The sequence below is a fragment of the Corvus hawaiiensis genome, chromosome 4, assembly GCF_020740725.1.
Source record: "Corvus hawaiiensis isolate bCorHaw1 chromosome 4, bCorHaw1.pri.cur, whole genome shotgun sequence".
Lineage (NCBI taxonomy): Eukaryota > Metazoa > Chordata > Aves > Passeriformes > Corvidae > Corvus > Corvus hawaiiensis.
Window position 1 is genome coordinate 45,642,840 of NC_063216.1, and position 20,111 is coordinate 45,662,950.

At 39.4% G+C, this 20,111-nt stretch overlaps 1 protein-coding gene across 4 annotated transcripts; it reads right to left on the reverse strand.

Annotated features, from left to right (window-relative positions):
* Positions 1 to 9: 9 nt before the first annotated feature.
* HELB (DNA helicase B) lies at positions 10 to 16,724 on the reverse strand. Of its 4 annotated transcripts, none has more exons than XM_048302718.1 (13): positions 16,505 to 16,723; positions 14,972 to 15,346; positions 12,248 to 12,456; positions 10,050 to 10,913; positions 8,839 to 9,010; positions 7,918 to 8,059; positions 5,894 to 6,024; positions 4,740 to 4,824; positions 3,809 to 3,868; positions 3,049 to 3,253; positions 2,294 to 2,428; positions 1,649 to 2,086; positions 10 to 1,162 (listed from the first exon to the last, which is right to left on the reverse strand). In XM_048302718.1, exons 1-13 carry the CDS (start codon positions 16,695 to 16,697, stop codon positions 1,073 to 1,075), a joined length of 3,099 nt encoding a protein of 1,032 aa, XP_048158675.1. In that variant the 5' UTR covers positions 16,698 to 16,723; the 3' UTR covers positions 10 to 1,072. The 4 variants fall into 4 exon arrangements, with proteins under 4 accessions (XP_048158675.1, XP_048158678.1, XP_048158677.1 ...); XM_048302721.1 differs by having other exon boundaries at positions 14,972 to 15,152; positions 16,505 to 16,722; XM_048302720.1 differs by lacking the exon at positions 1,649 to 2,086 and having other exon boundaries at positions 16,505 to 16,724.
* Positions 16,725 to 20,111: the final 3,387 nt, after the last annotated feature.

Here is a 20,111-nt window from a genome sequence, read left to right on the forward strand (position 1 = left end):
ACCCCAAGGTTCATGAGTCACTTGAATATGTATTTTTATTTGTAACAAATAAGTATTAAACTGTAAAGTATTTTTGTACAAATTTAATACTTTAATAGCATGATATTTATCGTCTATGTTACGTTTTTTGAAATTCAAACTGTTGCAAATATTTGTATGGAAAAACTGTATAAATTGAAATAAACAGTGATTTAAAGACATTAAAAATGAGGTAGAGTTTTTTGACTTTGTATTTTTCCCAGTTTTAGCAAAAAATACCATTTTTATACTTGTGGTATACTTTTTCCTACATTATGTGGAAAAAAAATTGTTAAAAGGTAAGCCAGTTGTCCACATTTTAGTACAGTGTGTCTGATGATTGATTTAACATTCAATTTATTAATGTCAAAATTACAATGCAGCAAGTCCCATAATACACGTGAGAACGTTGAAGGTGGAATGTTATCTGAATTCTGATTCAGAGTTTTGCTTTTCTTACCAAGATCATCATCAGCATAGAACTGTTAGCTAAAGCAGCAGTAGCAAGTTATAGAAAAAGTTTTCTATGTCACTGCAACTTTCTTGTTCTGTCTGTAACAAGATTAAAATCTGTAATCCATCAAAGCTTCATGGCCACAAATCTGCCACATTAGAAAAACCTGAAGTCATCCCCTTTGTAAACTGTTTTTTTTACTCGAGGAAACCGTAGTTTTGGCACATCAGTAACAGCATCTCATCAATACTGTAGCATTTGGAGATAGATACATCTTGATATGGACAGCTAGGAGTCTTTAAACCAAAATACATCCTCGTGTATTTTTTAAGGGAACATCTGGATCCTCAAAGACCTGTAAGTTCATTCTTCATCAAAACAGAAGAATTACATGATTTTTAATGACCAGTGCAGCAATGACTCTACTAAAAATGGATCACTGAAAATGGAAGAGGCTCAGTGTAAAACAAGCTGTTCTTCATAGAACATGCAAAACCCACAAAAGCCTTTGAAAGGCACCTGCATACTCAGCTTCTCCATCCCAAAAATCCTGAAGCGGTTCAATAACGGCTCATACCAAGGACAGTTAATAATTGGCTGTTAGCTTTTAAAAAGCTTCTTAGGAATTGGCTGTCCCAAAGTTAGATTCTTAAGTCTGGAAGATCCAAGTGGGGATTCTGCTACTGTTGTCTGTCAAAACAAAACAAAAATGTTACCCAAGTTTGAACCAGACCTAAAATATATTAACATCTTCAAAAAAGGCTTTCTTCATGAGCTCAGAAATTAAATGTAATGGGAAAAAAAGCATCTCTTAAGCAGGTTTTACTTTACAAAATCAATTTTAATTATTAAATTTTACATACATCTTTCACAGCAGGTCACCTAAATACTGACAATTTGTGCACAGAACAAGCTGATACAGGCTAAGCTGGCCAACAGATCACTCCAGTGCGTAAAAAGATGTGTAAGTTTACTGCTATTGACATGAAACCTTTTTTTTTCTGTATAGCCATGTATTACTCTGCAGAGACATCTGCCAAATTTGACTGGTTCACCAATTACTGGTCAACTTGAAAATTATTAAATAAATATTAATAAAACAATCGTAACAGCACCTAGGTGACACACAGTGAAAGAATGCAAAAGTTTAAGCTTTCTCAGTAAGGAGATACTTACAGGGGGTATTTTTGTAACATCCTGAGGTGCAGGAATTTGTCTTTTACATGGACTTTGCAGCAAACTGCCTGTCTGCTCTTTACTGAGAACTGATGACCCTTCCTGTGTCATGAGCTCACTCTGAAGTTCAGGTGGGTCAGGAGCACCTTGAGTTACAGAAACAGACTCAGTCTCGAGCTCTTGACTTTGCCAGCACTTCATCAGGGGAGAGGATATTTGTTTGGGACAGTTGTTTGTTTCTGCAATTGCCTCTCTCAAAAATCTCTGCAAACGTGTTTTTCTGGGCACATTCTTTCTCTTTATTGCTCTCCTGAGGTGCAGCTCTTCAGCCACGATGTAGACGCGGCAGCGGCCCCTGGTCACAGCTGTGTACACGTGCTGCCAGTGCTGCCAGCCGGCATTGCCAACCACGTACACAACGGTCCTTTCCTCGGAGCCCTGAAACGTGGCACAACGCTGTTTCAAAGTCTGATCTCCAGTAAATAGTTTAAAAAAAGACAAGAATGAGGAAGTTGGAGACAAGTGGGGAAACTCAAGAGTATTTTCTATCCCGCATTCAAGGAATTCTAGTTTCAAGAAAAGTTTCTGATTCTTTTATGAGAAAATACAGTGCACTAGCTCAGCTCACAGCTGCTGTGTTTTTACCTGGAATGTGTGAATAGTTCTGGCCCAGGCATGCTTTATGTGACACAGCTTCCTCAGTGCTTTGTAGTTCACAGTGAACGTGGAGCCGTACATGCTGCTGATGGTCAAGAAGTGCTCTTTATCAATTTCTTCATCCTAAAGGAATAGCACAACACTCAGCAGTGAGCCTGAATCGGCTGCTGGATCAAAGTCTGTACATCCCTATTCTAGCTTTCCCTGAAATTACAACAGCTGCAATATCAACCAATTGAAAGAGTTTCAGAAGACACGAAACCAAGTAAATTGCTGTTTTTCACTGACCACCTTCAAGGAAAGCAGTTTCCACTGTTCAGGGCCTACCCTAACTACTGATACTTTCACTGCTCAACTCACTGAGTCCAGCAAAAAACCCAGTTTTTTGTTGCTGTTATTTTAAGGCCAGCTTGGTTTTCTGCCAGGGAAAGCTTATGCTGTTACATTACTCTTCAGACTACATTAAACACTATCCATTTCAATTACAATACATTTGAGTATTTACAGAATGTATTTACACTGAATACAATCAGACTGTACAAAAATGCCCAGAATTGGAGTTTTTTGTATTCTCTATTGTACCTTGCCTCTTTCATGCTTTTTACATGATTGTTTAGCAGAACTAGGTATGTATTATGGGTGAAACTTACAAAGTGTGAATTGTTTTGTTCTGGGGATTCAGCAAGCACTGAATCAGTTCCCACCAGGTTTTCTTTGCGCAAGTTCTTGCAGCAAGGACTTACCCCTGTTATGAAAAATATATCTCCATTGCAGAGTCTTTTGCCCTCCTCATCAGCCTCTGCAGTGGGTGTGGTTCCTCCACTTCTGCATTCATGGCCATTAGGACCCTCTCCAACACCACAGGCTGCCAAGAGATCCTTGAGATACACATTGCGTGTGCAGGCAATCTTGTCCCCCACTTGAAATAGAAGTCGGTTCTTATGGTCTCTAGGTCAGAGAAAGAAAAAGAGAAAAATGTATTTACAAAGTGTGCATTTACCATCTCTCAGTATTTTTTCTCTTTCCACTCTCTATACTTGACCCAGATTAAAAATCTTAATAATATTCAAAATAGTTAAGATCAAACATTTATGTCTTGAACTTTTGTAAAACCCTTTGGTAAAAAACAGTAATATAGCATAGCACAAAAATCCTGCTTCCAAAAATATTTCAGAATCTATTTAGTAATCATATAGTGGCAAAAAAAAAAAATAACCTTGAGAGTTTTTTTCATGTTGCTTTTATATGAATTTTGAATATTCAGTAGTAACTTAAATCTCAGAATTCACATAGTGTATTTAAATGAAAGGCAGTTTACCACTGTTCAAAATGAGATTAAAGAACCCATCAAATGAAGTTTATTATATGAATGATTTATAACATAATCAGATCTAGATGAAACACTGAAGTTTTAGAATCTTATTTTACAGTGCTGGCCGGGCTATAACATTTTCAAAAACAAAATGAGATTGTTCACAGGAAAAATGCAAAACAAAGGCCTACCTGGTTAAATGATTTGAATAGTGTTGGCAACAAAGTTCATTTATTAGATCACAGTCTTGCCTAAAGCATACAAAACAAGAACATGAACAAAAATCATGATATACAAAGCATACAATTACTAGCAATGTCACGTAGCATTAATTTATAAATAATGGAAAAAGCCCCTTTTCTCTCTGATGATCTTCCACCACCTATTAAGAACAATTACTGATTCAGAATTTAGAAAACAGAGCAGTAAAGGAACAGTTTTGTCTAAATACCACAGAAAGTGTTTGCACTGTACACCTAGATTAGCTAGACTTGCTTTTAAGATAAAGAAGAAAACTAAAGAAAAACTAAAGCCTGGAAAGATTATTTTCTGTCTGTGGATGTATTAAAAATAGCCAGAAGATTTATTTGCTTTTTAAAGACCTGGAATTTTAAATGCAAATTAAGTACCTATATTCTAGATGAATCATACACAAAAATCACTAATAACAGTATTGTACCTGAATGCAGACTGGAGAAATAAAACTGATATCAGAGTTACTCAGCATTCACAAATTGCTTATTTGCTCACTGGTAACCTTCAAATAGTGGGTGTTTTTTACTTAGTGAGAAAAGGTTCTTCACAATTAAAGGTGGAAGAGTTTTTTCCTAAGTACCATGTTGTGCAGAACTCAAGTTTATGCACTATTGGTACTACTGCACATTATTTTTATCCTTCCAGTGTTTCATGCATACTATTCATGCTCCTGTGATTACTAACTTCCAGTCTTTCTTCAAAGTGTGTTACAGCCCTACATCCCACACTTCTTAAGTGATAAGTATTCCAAGTATCTAGTAATTTTATGCTATTGCCGCTAGTCTCTCCAACTCAACACACTCAGCTATTTTTAGATTGTGGCTGCTAGCAAGGATTTTTTCCATGTCTGCCTGAATACTCTGTTACCTTCTGAAAGCAATGAATTGTGATTGTTTGGCGTCCTCCAATCCTGGCCCTTTTTTAAGTAAAATCTTTATGGCAGTTTGTAAATCTGTTTTAAAAGACATAAAAGGTAAGGCATAAAAATATTCAGAATTTTAAAAAGAAAAATATAATTCAATATGAAATTGCCTTTGCTTATTTCTTGCTTTAATGACATTTCAACTTGTTTAAAACAGAACAAAAAAGAAACAAAAAAACCCCCCAAAAAACTCCCATGCAAAATTACACACCTCCCAAAGAAACAAAAATACACCACAAAACACCCAGGAAAACATCATGTAGTTAATCCACTATTAAAATCTGAGAAACAAGAGTGATATGGAAAGAGACAAAGTCTTTGTGTTAGAAACACAAAGCTGTTGTATTAAACAACAGCTGCATGGAGTTTATTTCATGCAAAGTAAGGTTTTGATACTGCACATCAAAGAGGTAAAGATGAAATCTTTTCAAGCCACAGACCTATACACTTGGATTTCACAGAAGAAATCTACTTTTAGTATTCTGTTTGCTGAGTGTTTTGCTAGAGTAAGATAAGGTGATAATGTCTGCCTATTTTTTTTTCACGTTCCCTTTGAAGCTTCTTGATGCATATAAAACAGAGGCCACTCAAGCCACTTACACCCAATAAATGCCAAAAAACCCAGTAAACAATGGCTCTAGCCCTGACCCCAAAACATTTTAAAATAAATACTGGCATCCCTTCTTAGAATGTTCCTAACTCAATTCTACAGGTGGGAGCACATTCCTGTCCAGGACACCATCCTGTTACAGTTGCTTTTTACTCAAATGATTCACCTCTGAATCAATTCTGAAAAATTTTCAAAGTTTGACAGCTCCAGCTATAATATAAAAAGACAATCACATTCAATTACAGTGGTGGAAGCTGTCCCCCATTTCAAAGTCTAACGGGTGAGCTGGAGCTCTACAGACCCTTCTTTGCACTTATGGATCTTGCTGTGTGCACTTAAAGAAGGCAGAAGATAAACTCTTAATGTAGCATTTAAATTTATACCACAAACAAAGCCAGACTAAAATCTTCCCAAAATTTTAGTTCCAGACAATAGTCTATGCTTTACCAAAGGGAGAATCAAGATCATAAACTGACTATACACACGTACTGTCAAAATTCCCACCAGCAGCCAAAGCAATAAAAATAAATTTCTTCTCCGGGCTTGGCATTGTTATTTCCTCATTCCAAGCAGAAACTTTCAGCACCTCATCAAATTCAGGAAGCTGCCGGTGAGAGATTCTGGACCAGAGCATTGGAGGGAAAACCAGAAAGTTATTTCCAGTTAAAGAATTCCAGTGTATCATCATCTGCATCAGCCTGAAGGTCGTCACTTAGAAATTTTTTGTCATCTACACTACATGCCCTGAAAACTCTTTCCTCAGAGCATACTTAATTTCACATTGAAAAAATTGATAATTTAGTCTCTTAAGCCTCCATCACTGCAGCAGATACTTAGTATTACCCATACAGTTCTTCCCATGGGAGCAAAATGGAGTAAAACAGAAATGTTACCAAAAAATAAGTAAGAATGTTTGTAAAACACTTAGTAGTTCTGGACATCCTGCAAATATTCAGAATATTCTCAAATTCAACTAACATCAAAACCTAGATTTTGTTGTTAGAGGTTTAGAAAAGAAATCATGCACTGATAGGAAACAAGATTATTTCCAAAACAGAAGTAATGCAAACACTGGAAACATTTAGAGTTTCTAGGTATTAATACAGACAAAAATAGAAAGAAACTGATGTCATGGCCCTTGACATCTAAACTGTCCAAGCAATTCAGTCTGTTTTAGTTGTTGTCACATTTATCAGCAATGTTTTAAAACCTCCTTTTTAGAGGAGCAATTGTAAACCATTTTAGAAGGCATGGAGTCAGTTGTGCATTTACAACTCATTTGAAAACAACAGAGTGTATCTGATAGCATGATACTAAAATACATCCCGTAAAACTCAAGAGTGTTCCAGTACACACATTTTTTTCCAATATACACTTCTGGAAAAATCTATAGGGTTTTGTTGCTATTGGTTTGGGGGTTTGTTTTTAAAAGCAGTGTTACGGATTTGGACCAAAAAAACTAAGAGAAGCAGTACTACAGAGTCAAATCCGGATGCACTGCTAACTGCAGTAAAAGGCCAGGCAACGCTTGCAAGAATTCTTCATACACACATCAGGATATCCTACTGTGAGGAGCCAATTCAGTTTTGTTATGCCTCAACGATGGTTGTCAGAGGCATGTGGGGGAGAGGTGCACGCGTGCCACGTGCAGGAGGCAGCCAGAAGCAGCCTTGTCCCTGGGAGGGCTTCGCCTGGCAACACCCATGAGGCAGGCAGTAGGAGACACCGTGGAGGGGCTTCTCCGGTCAGGTCTCCACCAGTGGACGGCACAGGAAGGCTGGACCGGACCAATGGTCCCCTGTCCTCGGGCAGACTTTAGGAGGGCCAGGGGGGTATAAAAACTGACTGCGTCAGGGCTCGCTGGGGCTCGCTACTGTTCCCTATTCCTGCTCGCTCTCCCCCTCGTTTGCCCTGGCCCCAGCCTGCCTTCTAGCTCTCCTGCCCTCGCACCCGTCCTGCATTCCTGTGCCCCTGACCGCTGCCTTGCCACTTCGCCCCGTGTCCTCGCCTGGGCTGCCTGCTCCCAACCCTGCCGTCCCAATCCAGCCGTCAGTGCCCGCCGTGCCGCCCCAGCCCAGGCGGTCGCCGCGGCCCTCTCCGGGGTCCTGCTCCTCCCGGCCGAGCGCCCGCTCACCGCGTGCCCGGGGCCGTGCCCGTGAGAGCCGCGCCCCGCCGGGCGCCGCGCAGGCTCGGTCAGAGCGGGCCCGGCGGCGGGCAGGCAGCGGCACAGCCCCCAGCCCCGCCCGGACACCGACAGCACCGCCCTGCCCTGCTGGGGGTAACGCTCTGTTCTTCTCTCTGTCTCCTCTCTCTCCTCTCCCCCAGTCCTTTTCCATTTTCCTTTCTTTTCTGTCTCCTCTAGCCGTCTTTCGCACGGGCAACTTCTTCTCCTTTTTGTTATCAATAAACGATTCTCAGATACAGTGTTTGCCTCGTTTGGCTTCATTCCGTTCCTGACCATCCATTTTTGAAAGAACTCTCTGCAGTTCCCCACAGTGGAACACGACACCTACCTTGATGCATTATCTACAATTAGTTGCGATTCAGCTCTATGGTTAGTTCGCAGTTCCACAGAAAAGCCTCTTGATTTTAGACCCTCAAAGATATCAGCTAACATGTTTCCTGGGTCTATGCTTGGTAGCTGTCTAGTATCACCTAAACAGAATGCACATTAGTTTTTGTGAGAAGGAATAACGTACCATCTGTTGAAAATTGCCTTGAAAAAAAAACACCACTGGAATTAATAAATCTTCAAGCCTCTACATAGTAACATACATCCTTAATACAATTCACATGAAATAAAACTTTCAAGAATCTGAGAAACTTTGGGAATAAAACTGTAGTGTAGTTTCAGTTTTTTTATACTCCTCACTCAGTAATGCTCTACTAGCAAGTGCAAATCCCTCTGCTTGATGAGCACTGACACTGATCACATCTTATTCAAACACAGTTTGAAAGCTACATATTTAAATACAAATGCCATAAATAGCATGTCAAAAAGCAAACCTCTGAGAAAGCATAAAAATTTGACTTTACATTTCTCTGCTTTCCTTTTTGAATTAAAACAAGATGATCCTAGCATTAAAAATGGCATGAAAACGCCCTTCTAACATGTGATTAATATGCTAACATTAGCTCCTTCAGATTTAAGGAAATCAGAAAAGTTTTCCAGTTGCAAGATGTAATAACCTACCACATGGAAGTCAGAATGAGGAAAACACTGTTAAACAGATAATGGAGATACTGATACTTTCATACTGACAGCTGGAAAACTTGTCTATCTCATCTGACGTTAAGAATTAGCAGAAGTATCCAAGTACAGAACAGTGTAACATTCTGGGGTTTTTAAGAGACTCGGTGGGAGCTCTGATACTTACACTGTATACTGTGTATTATTAAACATAGCATGATGCTAAATTTGCTGTTTCACTTACCTAGAATAATAAGTTTAGCAAGCTGAGCATGCTCGCACAAGAGTTTTAAAACTAAACTAAGAATGTGTACAGACACCAAACTTCCTTCATCCACAATCAGAACCGTAACTGCAGAAAACTTCCACGGCTGTGCTTGTTCAGTCCGCCTCCATGATTTAAAACTATAGATAATCTAGAAACAAATAAAAATAAAGTAAGCTCTGACAGTAATCAACTGTAAACAACTGTCTTATAAAAGTAGACAGTGTGGTATCTTCTAATGTTGTATGTAGAGCTATTACCTGGAATTCTGACCTTAAACCTGTAAAGACCCAGAAGACTCAACCATTTAGTCTTATTTTCCTCCTCAGTGAATATGTTTCTAGCTGAGAAACTTATCAACACTTACATAAAAGCACAGTCTTTTTTTTCTGCAGGAACTGTTAAAGACACAAGGTCAGCCATTAGGTTGCTCAGTAACAGAACACCTCCTACTATAACCTGCTGTCATTAATAAATGCCCAAAATTGCATGGGGAAGGGGAACAGGCACCTAACTATCCAGTCCCAAAGATAAAATAAGCCAATAGTACTTTTTATGTTATTATGATTTCTATTTATATGGGTTATTCCACACCTCCAGTGTCTTCTTGGCACCTTTTGCTACCTAGAACAAGAGATTTGACCTAAGTTTATTAACAAAGAGTTTGCTTTCTACTTTTTTCTAAAAAAAAATTCCACAATACCTAACAGTAATTAAGAAAACACTGTGCAAATGAAATTTCTCTCATTATTCAACCCCAAGCTACTGATCTTTTCATGTATGTGCTGTTATGATTGCTAGGCAACAGGATCCTAGAAAACAGCTCTACCACCTAGAAATTATTTTTGTCTTCATTAAAATAAAACGCAAAACTGAGAAAGTGAAAAAACCCTAGATGATGCCCTAGAGAGGCACAAGTTTCAGATGTATATAAATAGTAAAGAAACCAAAGTTACAGCAAATAATGTATGACTGATTTATGATTCCCCAAAACATAACACTGACTTTCAGATCCTGACAAGCTGTACCCAAGCATTAAAATTAGTAACAATAATAGGCTACATGCTTCATAAGGGAAGTTCAATAACACGCTTTTTTTTCCCCAAAACAAGAATGGACAGTGTCAAAAGGTGTTTCAGAACCTAGTTTAAAAAAAAGAACCAAGAAACAAAACCTGAAACAAACCTTACCTGATGCAGTGTATATGCAGGAAGCTGAGTTTTTTCTCTCAAAAGACTTGTTGCCCTCCCTGTAGGTGCAGTGAATAGTACATTCAAAAATTTTTTTGCATACATATTCTCTGACTCCCAGTGGTGATCAAATGTATTCCATTCCTCAGATGCATCCAAGTCTTCTTCAAAGTCCTTAGAAGCAGCTTCCACTTCTATTTCCATCTGCTTTAAATGACGAAAAAGGCAGCTAACTATTGTACTCTTCCCACAGCCTCCTTTTCCACTTACAATTGTGACAGGATTAGAACAAATTTTTTTCACAGCAATCAACTGATCTTCGTCCACCTCTGCTTTACTTTGGACAACAGACATAGAGCCCACATCCTTTTCAGGAAAGTGATTTTCACCGTTAGGATTGTCTGGAGTATTTTCCTTCATGTCATGTGCCTGGTTAATATTCATTTTGTTATCTACGGTTTCTCTTGATGCCTCAGAAATGCTAAGTATCTTTTTCACGTCCACATCCAGTTTCCATGTGTGGTTTGACAGCAGATCACCTACATACATTGCAATATCTTTTTCCGATTTGTAAAGATGAGGCAGAAACACCAGCTTTTTCTCCCTAATCACTACACTCTGATCTTTCAAAAATTCAAGAGATTGCCAAACATGCTCAATGGACATGTGTTTGGATACAAAATGAGCTAATTCATCTTGATCTTCATATGTGTGTCCCATTTGTCTACAGCGTGTCTTGAGCTGATCATACAGAATTAATGCATTCTTCTGCAAGTCAGGAATCTTCCAGAGGAGATGTTCACACTGACAGAAGGCGGCCCACGTTGCCTCACAGTAAGAAAGATTCAACTCCTTATACATAATCTTCTCCCCAAAAAGAGTAAAATGAAACATATTTATTTCAGAAGATGTTAGCCTCTTGCTGAGTAACATTCCTCCTAGTAAATACAAATTGCAATTCAGAGGGTGGAAGTTTGCAAAAATGTATGTATGTATTTTTCGTAACATAGGAAGTTATGCATTTCAAGCTACATGAAAGCAAAATACTTAAAAGTAAGCTGGAATGATAATTCCTCTTAGTCATCCTTCTGTATGAAACAGAAACTTTAAAACTAAAAAGCCTGGCACAGAAATTGACTATTAGGGAGAACTCATGCACACCACATAACACATTTTCATGTAAAAGTACACAAACTGTAGAAACAGAGCAGAGGAAAGCCATTGACCAGAATACTGTACCCAATTCTGAACATGTTACTTCAAGAAATACACCACCTGTACAGACACTACCACAAAATAGTGAAAGACTGAGATGTGTGAAACAGATTAACTATTGTGAGCAAGAAAAATTAATTGCACTTGCTCAGTCTTAAGAGAAAAAGCTAAAGAGAGTCTTCAAGCAATAAAAAACTGCAGTGAGAACGCAGGTCCTTGAAGCAAGAGAGCAACAAGTCCGTATTGCATCAAGGAATAGTCAAATTGGACATCAGGAAAATCTTTTTAAAGGAAATTATGTGAAACTCTGGAATTTATTGGCTATCCTGCTGAAATCAGAGCTCTTAAAGACAAGCCAGAACATCCATCAGTAAAGCACTGGGAGCCTAAAGCAGAGGGAAAACCAAACATATTTGTGAACAATTAAGCCGTAGCTCCCACGTGAGGTACGGGACTGCTAAGGTGAGGTGCAGCAGCAAAGCTCACGGCAAGTGCAGCAAAGGAAAACACGAAGGTAAGAAACCACTGCAAATTCCATTACAAAAAACAAACTACTGTACCAATGACCTCTTACAAAGAAACTTATCAACCTTACTGTGAAAGCACAGACACTGTTCTACATACTAGGAACAGAAAGTCTCATTTACCGGTATAAAACTGAAGAGAACAGTTGAGGATTTTAAATTAGCTATCTGACTTTTGGCCCAATTACCGCAAGCATTTAATTTTCTGTCCCTTGTAGATAAACAAATTTTAACAAAACCACTTTCAAAAATCTTCTGAGATTTATTTATTCTAGACCAACTGGAAAAACAAAACCTTTTGCTAAAACTGAGTCCAGTACTTCATCCATTTCCAAATGAACTGTGCTTAGCCCCTACAAATGCCCATTTAATAAGTGAACATAACTAGAACAGCACTGTAGTCTAATGCACCTCAAATGCAGCAAACACCATATTTTTACCGTATGTAACATTACTTACCCTGCTGAATCCAAGTTTCCATGGCTCATCCTTTAGTATCTCATCCAATTTTGTTACCATCTCGTCAGCTACCTCCTCACCATCCATATCAGCCTTTCTTTGCCAACACATCTTATCTAACACACAGCAAAAGTGGCGTGGCAGAAGAATGGGCAAGAACTCCAGTATCCTCGGAAAAGCCAGAGCTCCCAGTACCGCCTTTCCTGCAACTGCACGCACCATAAACAGAGGAAGTTTTACGCAATATACAAAGATAGCTGTAAAGCAATTTATACTGACTCTGGCTTCATCCTTCTGCCTCCCTTATATCCAAGACATCACAAATTTCTCTCATTTTCTTACTTTTTGTAATCCTTTTCAAATTCTTTTAAAAGTCTGTTTTCCCTGAACTGCCTTGGGAAAAAAACAATGTAAACAGATGACATAAAACCAGCACCTAAATGTATTCACTTGGAAAATATGTATTATGCACTTGGTTTAAACTGCACAGTCAACAGCATTTTGTAGAAAGTCAGTTCAAATCTCACCATGCCTGCCTCTTACCTAAAAAAGTAATTTTCATACCGATGTACAGAAAAACATTTCAAATGCAAAATAAGAAAAGAGGCTTCTAAATGTGTAGTTTCAGATCAGCAGAGGAACTTAAAAAAACACTGCTCTCCACAGGATTTCTCAAAGACCCCAAAATTAAGTTATCACTTTCTCTGTTTATACCAGTCATGGGCTGAGAGAGAGAGGAATAATGAAACTGACTTGCTCTATATTTTGCTTTGAAAAAGTAATTTCAGAAGAAAGAAAAACATATTTCAGAAGAAACTGAAACTTTTGAAAGCTTTATCTCTTGGAAAAAATAGGCTATTTTTAATTAAGTGTTAAGGAATATTTAAAACACTATTTTTTTCAGTTAAGTACTTTTTCTGATCACTGTCTTACCCTCATAAAGACAAAGATAAAACCTTTTCTTACCCTCATAAAGACAAAGATAAAACCTTTTCCCTTTAAAGCAAGTACTTAATTTACATGTAAATAAACAATACACAATATTTCCACACACCAAAAAATACCACAAAGGTTTGAAGAACAAACTGCTTGAGCCCATAACAATTTATGACAATGAAAAAAATTTACAATACTAACAGTAGCAACTGGGATAGGGTAAGGGTCTATATTGCTCAGTGATAGAGAAAGATTAAAGTTTAAAATGTAGCAAATTAATTAAAGCTAGACACTAGAAAAAATCACCAACTACAAGGGTGAAGGGAGTATGTAGGCACACTGTGAAATCTTTACCCCTGTGGATTCAGGAACATACTGGACAGGCCTCAACCAAATGCAATCCATATATCCCATTAAAACTTACACAGCAAACCATATCTGTGTTCCTACTACTATCGATTCCTATCCCTTTGTGGTCATGAAGAGATTTGAAGTCCAGAAAGAAGAGTTAGGAACTTTACTATCGTTACAAAAAGAGAACTAAAAGCCTGAAAGCCTACAGAACTCTGAACATTTTCCTCTCCTTACACATGGGATTTGAAGTAAAGTCATTTCAAGTCTAGCAGAGGCTCTGAACTCTCCTTTATACATAATTTGACATCCATAAGAGTCACCTCCATCATCTGACCTGACACTGCCCAGTAAACCAAATACTGGAAAACTGTTTGCTTACAGGTAACAGCAGATAGACCCTGCCTGTCTGTACAGGTTATGGAAACAGATCATCAGCGTAAAACAAGAGCTCTAATGCTGAGGGCACACCTCAGACATCCTGACTTCCTTTGTATTTCAGTGTTTTGCTTCAGACCAGCTAAGTCTGGTCCCACAGACTGAATGCCCATTATAGATCAGAGTACCTCAGGAATGCAAGTGGAACACATTGCTTGGGTTTCATCCAGCAGGAATACAGTCAGTACTCTCAGAGACTGCATCACAGTGGGGACAAGGGGCATGTCTGCTTCAAAAGCACACTCCTGATCCAATCTCTAACACTCATGTAGTCACACTCATGCAACCACACCAACATAGCCCACAACAGCATCCTCAGCAGTCCTGAACTATCTCCATGTGGAGACACTCCAGTGCTTCCACAGTCTGCTCCCAGCCATACTAATCTGCCGACAGGTGGGATTCAAACACACCTAGATAGTCTATTTGGACTATGCTGAACTCCTTCTCTCATCCCTGTACTACAAGAAGCACCTATACTACTTTTGAACACATGCCAGTCCTAAAAAGCCATCACCACCATGCTTAAGTAGTGCTGACCCCATTTTTCAATAAGCCTTGTTATAGCTGAATAAACTATAGGAAGCACCAGTGTCTTTGGATCGTAGAATCACAGAAGCATAAAATCGTTTGGATTGGAAGTGACCTTAAAGATCAACTAGTTCCATACCCCTGCCACTGGCAGGGACACCTTTCACTAGACCAGGTTGCTCAGAGCCCCATCCAGCCTGGCCTTGAACACTTCCAGGGATGGAGCATCCCTAGCACAGACAATTCTATTTAGTAAGCCTACAGAATTCAGGAAAGTCCTTCTGTATGTCCATTTCTAACTGATCAGTTGTCCTACTAACCTGAAATATTTTAAAATAAAAGAATCATTTTACATTCAAAATTCGCTTGAATATACATTTCATATGAATACACATTAGTCTGAACACAGTATATAAGACAGAACTCCTTAGCTTATAAAACAATTAAAATAGCATAGGATATACCTACATGATTTTGAAACATAATAGAAGATGTCATAATCCTTGGTATCTCTTTGGATCCTCCTTGGCTGTAACTGTGAAACTTGGAACTGTTTTAGTTTTTCTTCCAGATTTCTAAAACTCAGCACTGACTCCATAGGAAGCCAAGCAAAAAATTTTTCTTTCCAACTTTCAGGAACATCACATTCCTTAAGAAAGAGTGAAAATACTTGTCGGTTGTTTTCTTCTACATCAGTCTGCAGAAAATACGATGGATATCCTTGCACAAAGTACTTTGACCCCATTTTTTTAGCTTTAACATTAACTTTCCACCAAGGGTCAACTAATGGAAAACGTCCAACTACTTCATACTCCTTTTTGGTGCCACATTCCTGTATAATAACTGAATCATTAAAAAGAAAAACAAATCAAATGTTAATTGACAGTCATAAAAATTAAAAGTTTGTGTTGATTAAAAGAGGTTTTGTTTGTTCAACACTTGTTTTTGTCTTTTCTGTAAGTTGCAGTAGTAAGTAAAGCAGGGGTTTTCATAAACTCCTGATGCCAGTCTCTCCACTAGTATTTAAAAACAAAAGTGAAACCAATCTCAGAAACAAGCACTAAAACTCCTTCTCTAAGTATCAGGAATAAATCTTACCTATGAATTTATTAAGCCAATTAAATACACACGGTTTAATATTATGGTTTACTGTTTATGCCAACTCAAGTTTACAACTGAATTTTACACAGTTTTATTGCAAAATATTCTATCACAATGCCTGCAAAATCTTCAGATACATTTGTATGCCAAATATTTCCTGCAACTGAAACCACCAAAATTATGAAGAATTAATATAATACATTCTTAACATTTTATATGACCTAGTTTGCCTCCTCTTTGCCTTCAAAAAAATAATACACCGTTCCCTGATCGACAACTGGGGACTCATTGCTATGACCAGAACAAAGTGGGCACCTATGATAAGCAGGACCTCTTCCTCACCCGTGCAGCTCTTAGGTCTGTAAGAACTTATGTATTTCTCCCTGGTTATTTAGCTCAGTTTAGCCATTTTAAAAATAACTTGCAGATAAAATATTTCTTAGGCAGAGGTTGCTCCAACTTCACCGACTTTTCTAAGCTCTAAGTAGAAAGTAGGGAATCATTAACACCAAGTATCAACACTCTCATCTGTCATAAAAGAAAAAAATGTGCTTTTTTGTGTAAACTTAGCTTGAATGGGAAAACCTTGCGTTTTCTTATTGTTGCAATCCTGTGCCCGTAGAAAAGCACAGATCACACTTCCCTTCCACTACCTGTCCATAACCTACTTCGGTTCCCTGTCCCTCCGCTTGTGATCAATTCAGACAGCGGGGAAGGGCGGAGCTGGGACCTTTCCCACGTGGAAAGCGCCGCGCCCGGGCGGGCGGGCCTGGGCCCGAGCGCCGCCATTCCCGCAGGGCCGGGCCCCCCGCTCGCTTCCCCCGGCGCCCTGCGCGGAGCCCCGGCCCCGTGCAGGGAGGGCACCGCAGCCCGCCCGGCCCCGCTCCCGCCGCCCCTCACCGGCGCGGCGCGGGGGCAGCGCGGCCGACAGCTCCTGCCCGGCGGCCTCCAGGAGCGCATCCTCCGCCAGGAGCGGCTCCTCCTCGAAGTCCTCGTCGCTCTCCTCCTCGTCGCCCGCTGCCTCCTGCCGCAGCGGCCGCAGGTGCCCCCACAGGTCCAGGCGCGGCCCCCGCTGCCCGCCGGACACCGCCATGCCGCCCCCGCCGGAGATCACTCCGCCCCCGCGGAAGGGCGGGGCGGCGGGCCTGGGGCGGCGGCCAGGAGCGGCAGGAGCGGGTCGGGAGAGTCGGGACCGACGAGTCAATTTTTTTTTAATAATTCGGGACATAATTCTCTGTCTTTCTGTTTTTACACGACCCCCATCACAAAACCATCAAATCATGACATCACACTTCCAGTATATCCGATTATGTTTTACCCAGCTGCCCCCAGATTAATGTTACGTATAACTGGCAAACTGTTCTGCGGAAGGCCCGCATTGAAAACCACCCTTCCTTCCCTGCACTGTAGCCCTGGAAGTTCCATAGCTGTTTTAGAAGTGAGCTAACTTTTTGATACAATTTAATGAGAACAAAGTCGTCGAAGTAAAAGCAAACTGTTTTTTAGTTACGAGTCAGCGGAGTCGGGTGTGTGTCTCCCTCCCCGGAGCCGAGCACACACACACCCAAAGCGGCTACATTTTATACCCTTTCCCGGCCGGCGGTCCCTGTCCCCTTTCCCATTGGGCGCTCGGGAACTTACATCCTCTCCCGACCGCCTACTACTCTGTCACCCCCCTGTCATCCCACCTCCCTCTCAGTCAAATCTTCAACCCCGCCCCTCTCCCGGTTCACAGCAGCTCCCAAGAAACCCACCAGAACAGATCGAAACCAAAAACAACACAAAGAACCAATAACTTTCATTATTTAACTTAGTAACCTTTTGGCTTCAGCAAAATATCACCCATCTATCACAGCTGCTTAGTCTTTACTTTTGTTCAACACCGGATCCTAGCCTTTTCTGAAACGTTATCACAATTCATTGGTGAAATACCAAGCTTCTCATTTTCAGTATTGATCTCTCACTGAAGTCCCCCAGAAATCCTGCTATTCAGTCATGAAAGCAAGTATTTCTACAACCTGTTTTAAACTGATTTTCACTGGTTAGCAGTTGGCAGGTTAATATTTGCTATGTTGTTATGTAGCTCTGTTTTTTCAGCAAAACGTCACAGTTGTATTTTTGCATGTTCGCGCCACTAGCTAGCATATGCTTTCATCAATGAATTGTAAGATTTATTTTAAAAAAATCATTTTGCTGATTGTTGTGTTTTGATTTGCCCTCTCTTTATTTTTTAAACTATTTTCTTCCAATTTCTTCTTTGTTTTGCTTTGTACTGTCACACAGTACACTGGAGGCCACTGTGGATGTCTTGCTGCCACTTCAGAGTACCGGCAAGCAGATTAAAGGAGACGCAAAAGCAGCAGGTGCTGGTGCAAAGCTGGTGGATTCTTCTGATTGAGATTAAGTAACTGGGTGGTTTTGCACCCCAAAAGACCGAGGTGCAACATAGAAATGCCCCCAAAACTACACTAAATAGAATGCAGCAAATAAGTTGCCCAACTTCTGGGAAGAAGCTGTCAGCAGCACAGACATACCCTTCAGAACAGTAACATTGGCTGTTTGTACGTGTGTTTAGAACAAGTGATGTATAATAAAATAGATCAACATACAACAACTTTTGTCTAACCTAAACGAGACACAATTCTTTTCCACATTGTTTCATGACTCCTTCCCACGCATAATCCAGAAGGCCTTCGACCCACAGGACTACCCTGCAAAGAATGTTCCCCTCTCTGCCACCTTCCTCCTTACATAACTGAAGGGCCTTCATCTCTCTGACACAGAAGCATGGACTCTCCCTCTGTCCTGGTGAGGTTCTCTGCCATTTCTTCATCGCTGGGAATACCTACATTGCTGTGTCAAAGTAATACCTATAAAAAGACGGAGACGTGTAAATACAGCCGTTATTATTTTAAAACCCAGCTGCAAGTCTCATGCACACATAACAATATTGAAATAGTTGTTTTCAGTTCTTGTGTGATGAATACTGGTATTGTTTCTCCAGCTTAATTCACAGATAACGAAGTAACTGCTTTACATGGCAGGCTGAAAACACATGGCCTATAAAAGAGGATGGAAACATGAGAGGGGATGGAAACATTGATGTTAATTTAAAAAATTTAAAGCATTCGCTTACTGAAGTGTTAGGCAGTCATACATTTGAATCACTGCTTTAAGATACTTTTTTCTTATGAAACATCCTTTCACATTTAACTGTGTATTTGTCGAAGTGAAACTGGGTATCTGACTGCCCCAGTCTATTCTGAAAATGCAAATTTAATACTGTATTCAGCAAGCCTGATTGGAATTTCCTTGTCTTTCTGCAATCCATACTATACATGCTGAATTTCTGTATGATGCCTTACATTTCCTTTTCTCCTTAACGTCCAGTAGGATTGATCCTGATTATAAATGGCTTTATAAGGTAAGGCCAGGCTTTATTAGGTAAGGCTTGATTTTCAAAAATGTGACTATTTGCTGCTCAGGTAAAGTCAGATTAGTCTTCTAGAGATAGGTGAGCATTAGATGATTTTTTTAAATATTTGAGACTAAATGCTTTGCTCTTTTCAGGAAAGGAAAAGAAATTTTGCAATTTCGATGAGGATCAATTGAGCAAGCTTCAGTCCATTTCACTGCACTTCATGTCATCCCATCCACTTTTATTGCTTTCACTTTGTTTCAGAATTTTCTCTTTTTTTTTTTAGCATTTCATTTCTTCAATTTCTTCTCCTGTCTCTTTGTTTACCTTTCTTCCCTGATTTCGGGATTCAATGTGAATAATTTTGGCAACTTTCAGTCCTTTTCACTGCACCTCATTTCATCTCAGTACATTTCGTTGTAATCACTCCATTTCCAAATTTTCTTTTTTTTTCAGTTGCATTTTATTTGATCATCTCTCCTTTTCAGAGTGTTTGTTACCCTTTGTTCTCTGATATTAAGATTTCATTTCCTTTCCTGTCACAAAGATTTTAAATCATCCTTTGAAAAATACTTGGAAATCTTATATAGCCTTTGGGGACTAGCTTATTCTCCATCATGTCTCAGTTCAAATTCCACCCTAAAATCCAAGAATGTACAGTAAACAGAAACAGGCTTTGACAGCACTATGATTTTACTTTCCAATGCACCATGATATCACTGTCATGATAATTATGTTTCTTAAAGTATAATCTGTCATGACACTAAAGAAGTTAGTGTTACTCTTCTGTCTGTGGAGAAAAAAATCTGTTTATAAATTTGAACCCAATATTGTTGCATTCAGTGAAAAAAAAATGCAAATCCCTAAAAAGCAATGCTATGATGAACAAGGAGAGATAATTTGCTGTCTCTTACTACTTTGTGTCTTGTCCCACTGTAGCAAGTTTTCATTTAATAAGAAGTATGCCCATATAAATCTCCTTCTTTTAAATAGGTATGTGAAATGTAACTCTGAAAACAATTTTCAGAACATTCTGACAGGTACCATTTATACACTGAAGGGTTATGTTTATGCCAGCCTCCAGATTTA

Bases quoted from the DNA above. Each gene is read 5' to 3' on its own strand.
- HELB (XM_048302718.1), bottom strand. From the start codon at position 16,697: ATGGCGGTGTCCGGCGGGCAGCGGGGGCCGCGCCTGGACCTGTGGGGG. The intron at 8,060-8,838 runs GTAAGTGAAACA...CATTCTGTTTAG, and splicing joins TGCTAAACTTATTATTCTAG to GTGATACTAGACAGCTACCA. The intron at 3,254-3,808 runs GTAGGCCTTTGT...TCTCTGACCTAG, and splicing joins TATTCAAATCATTTAACCAG to AGACCATAAGAACCGACTTC.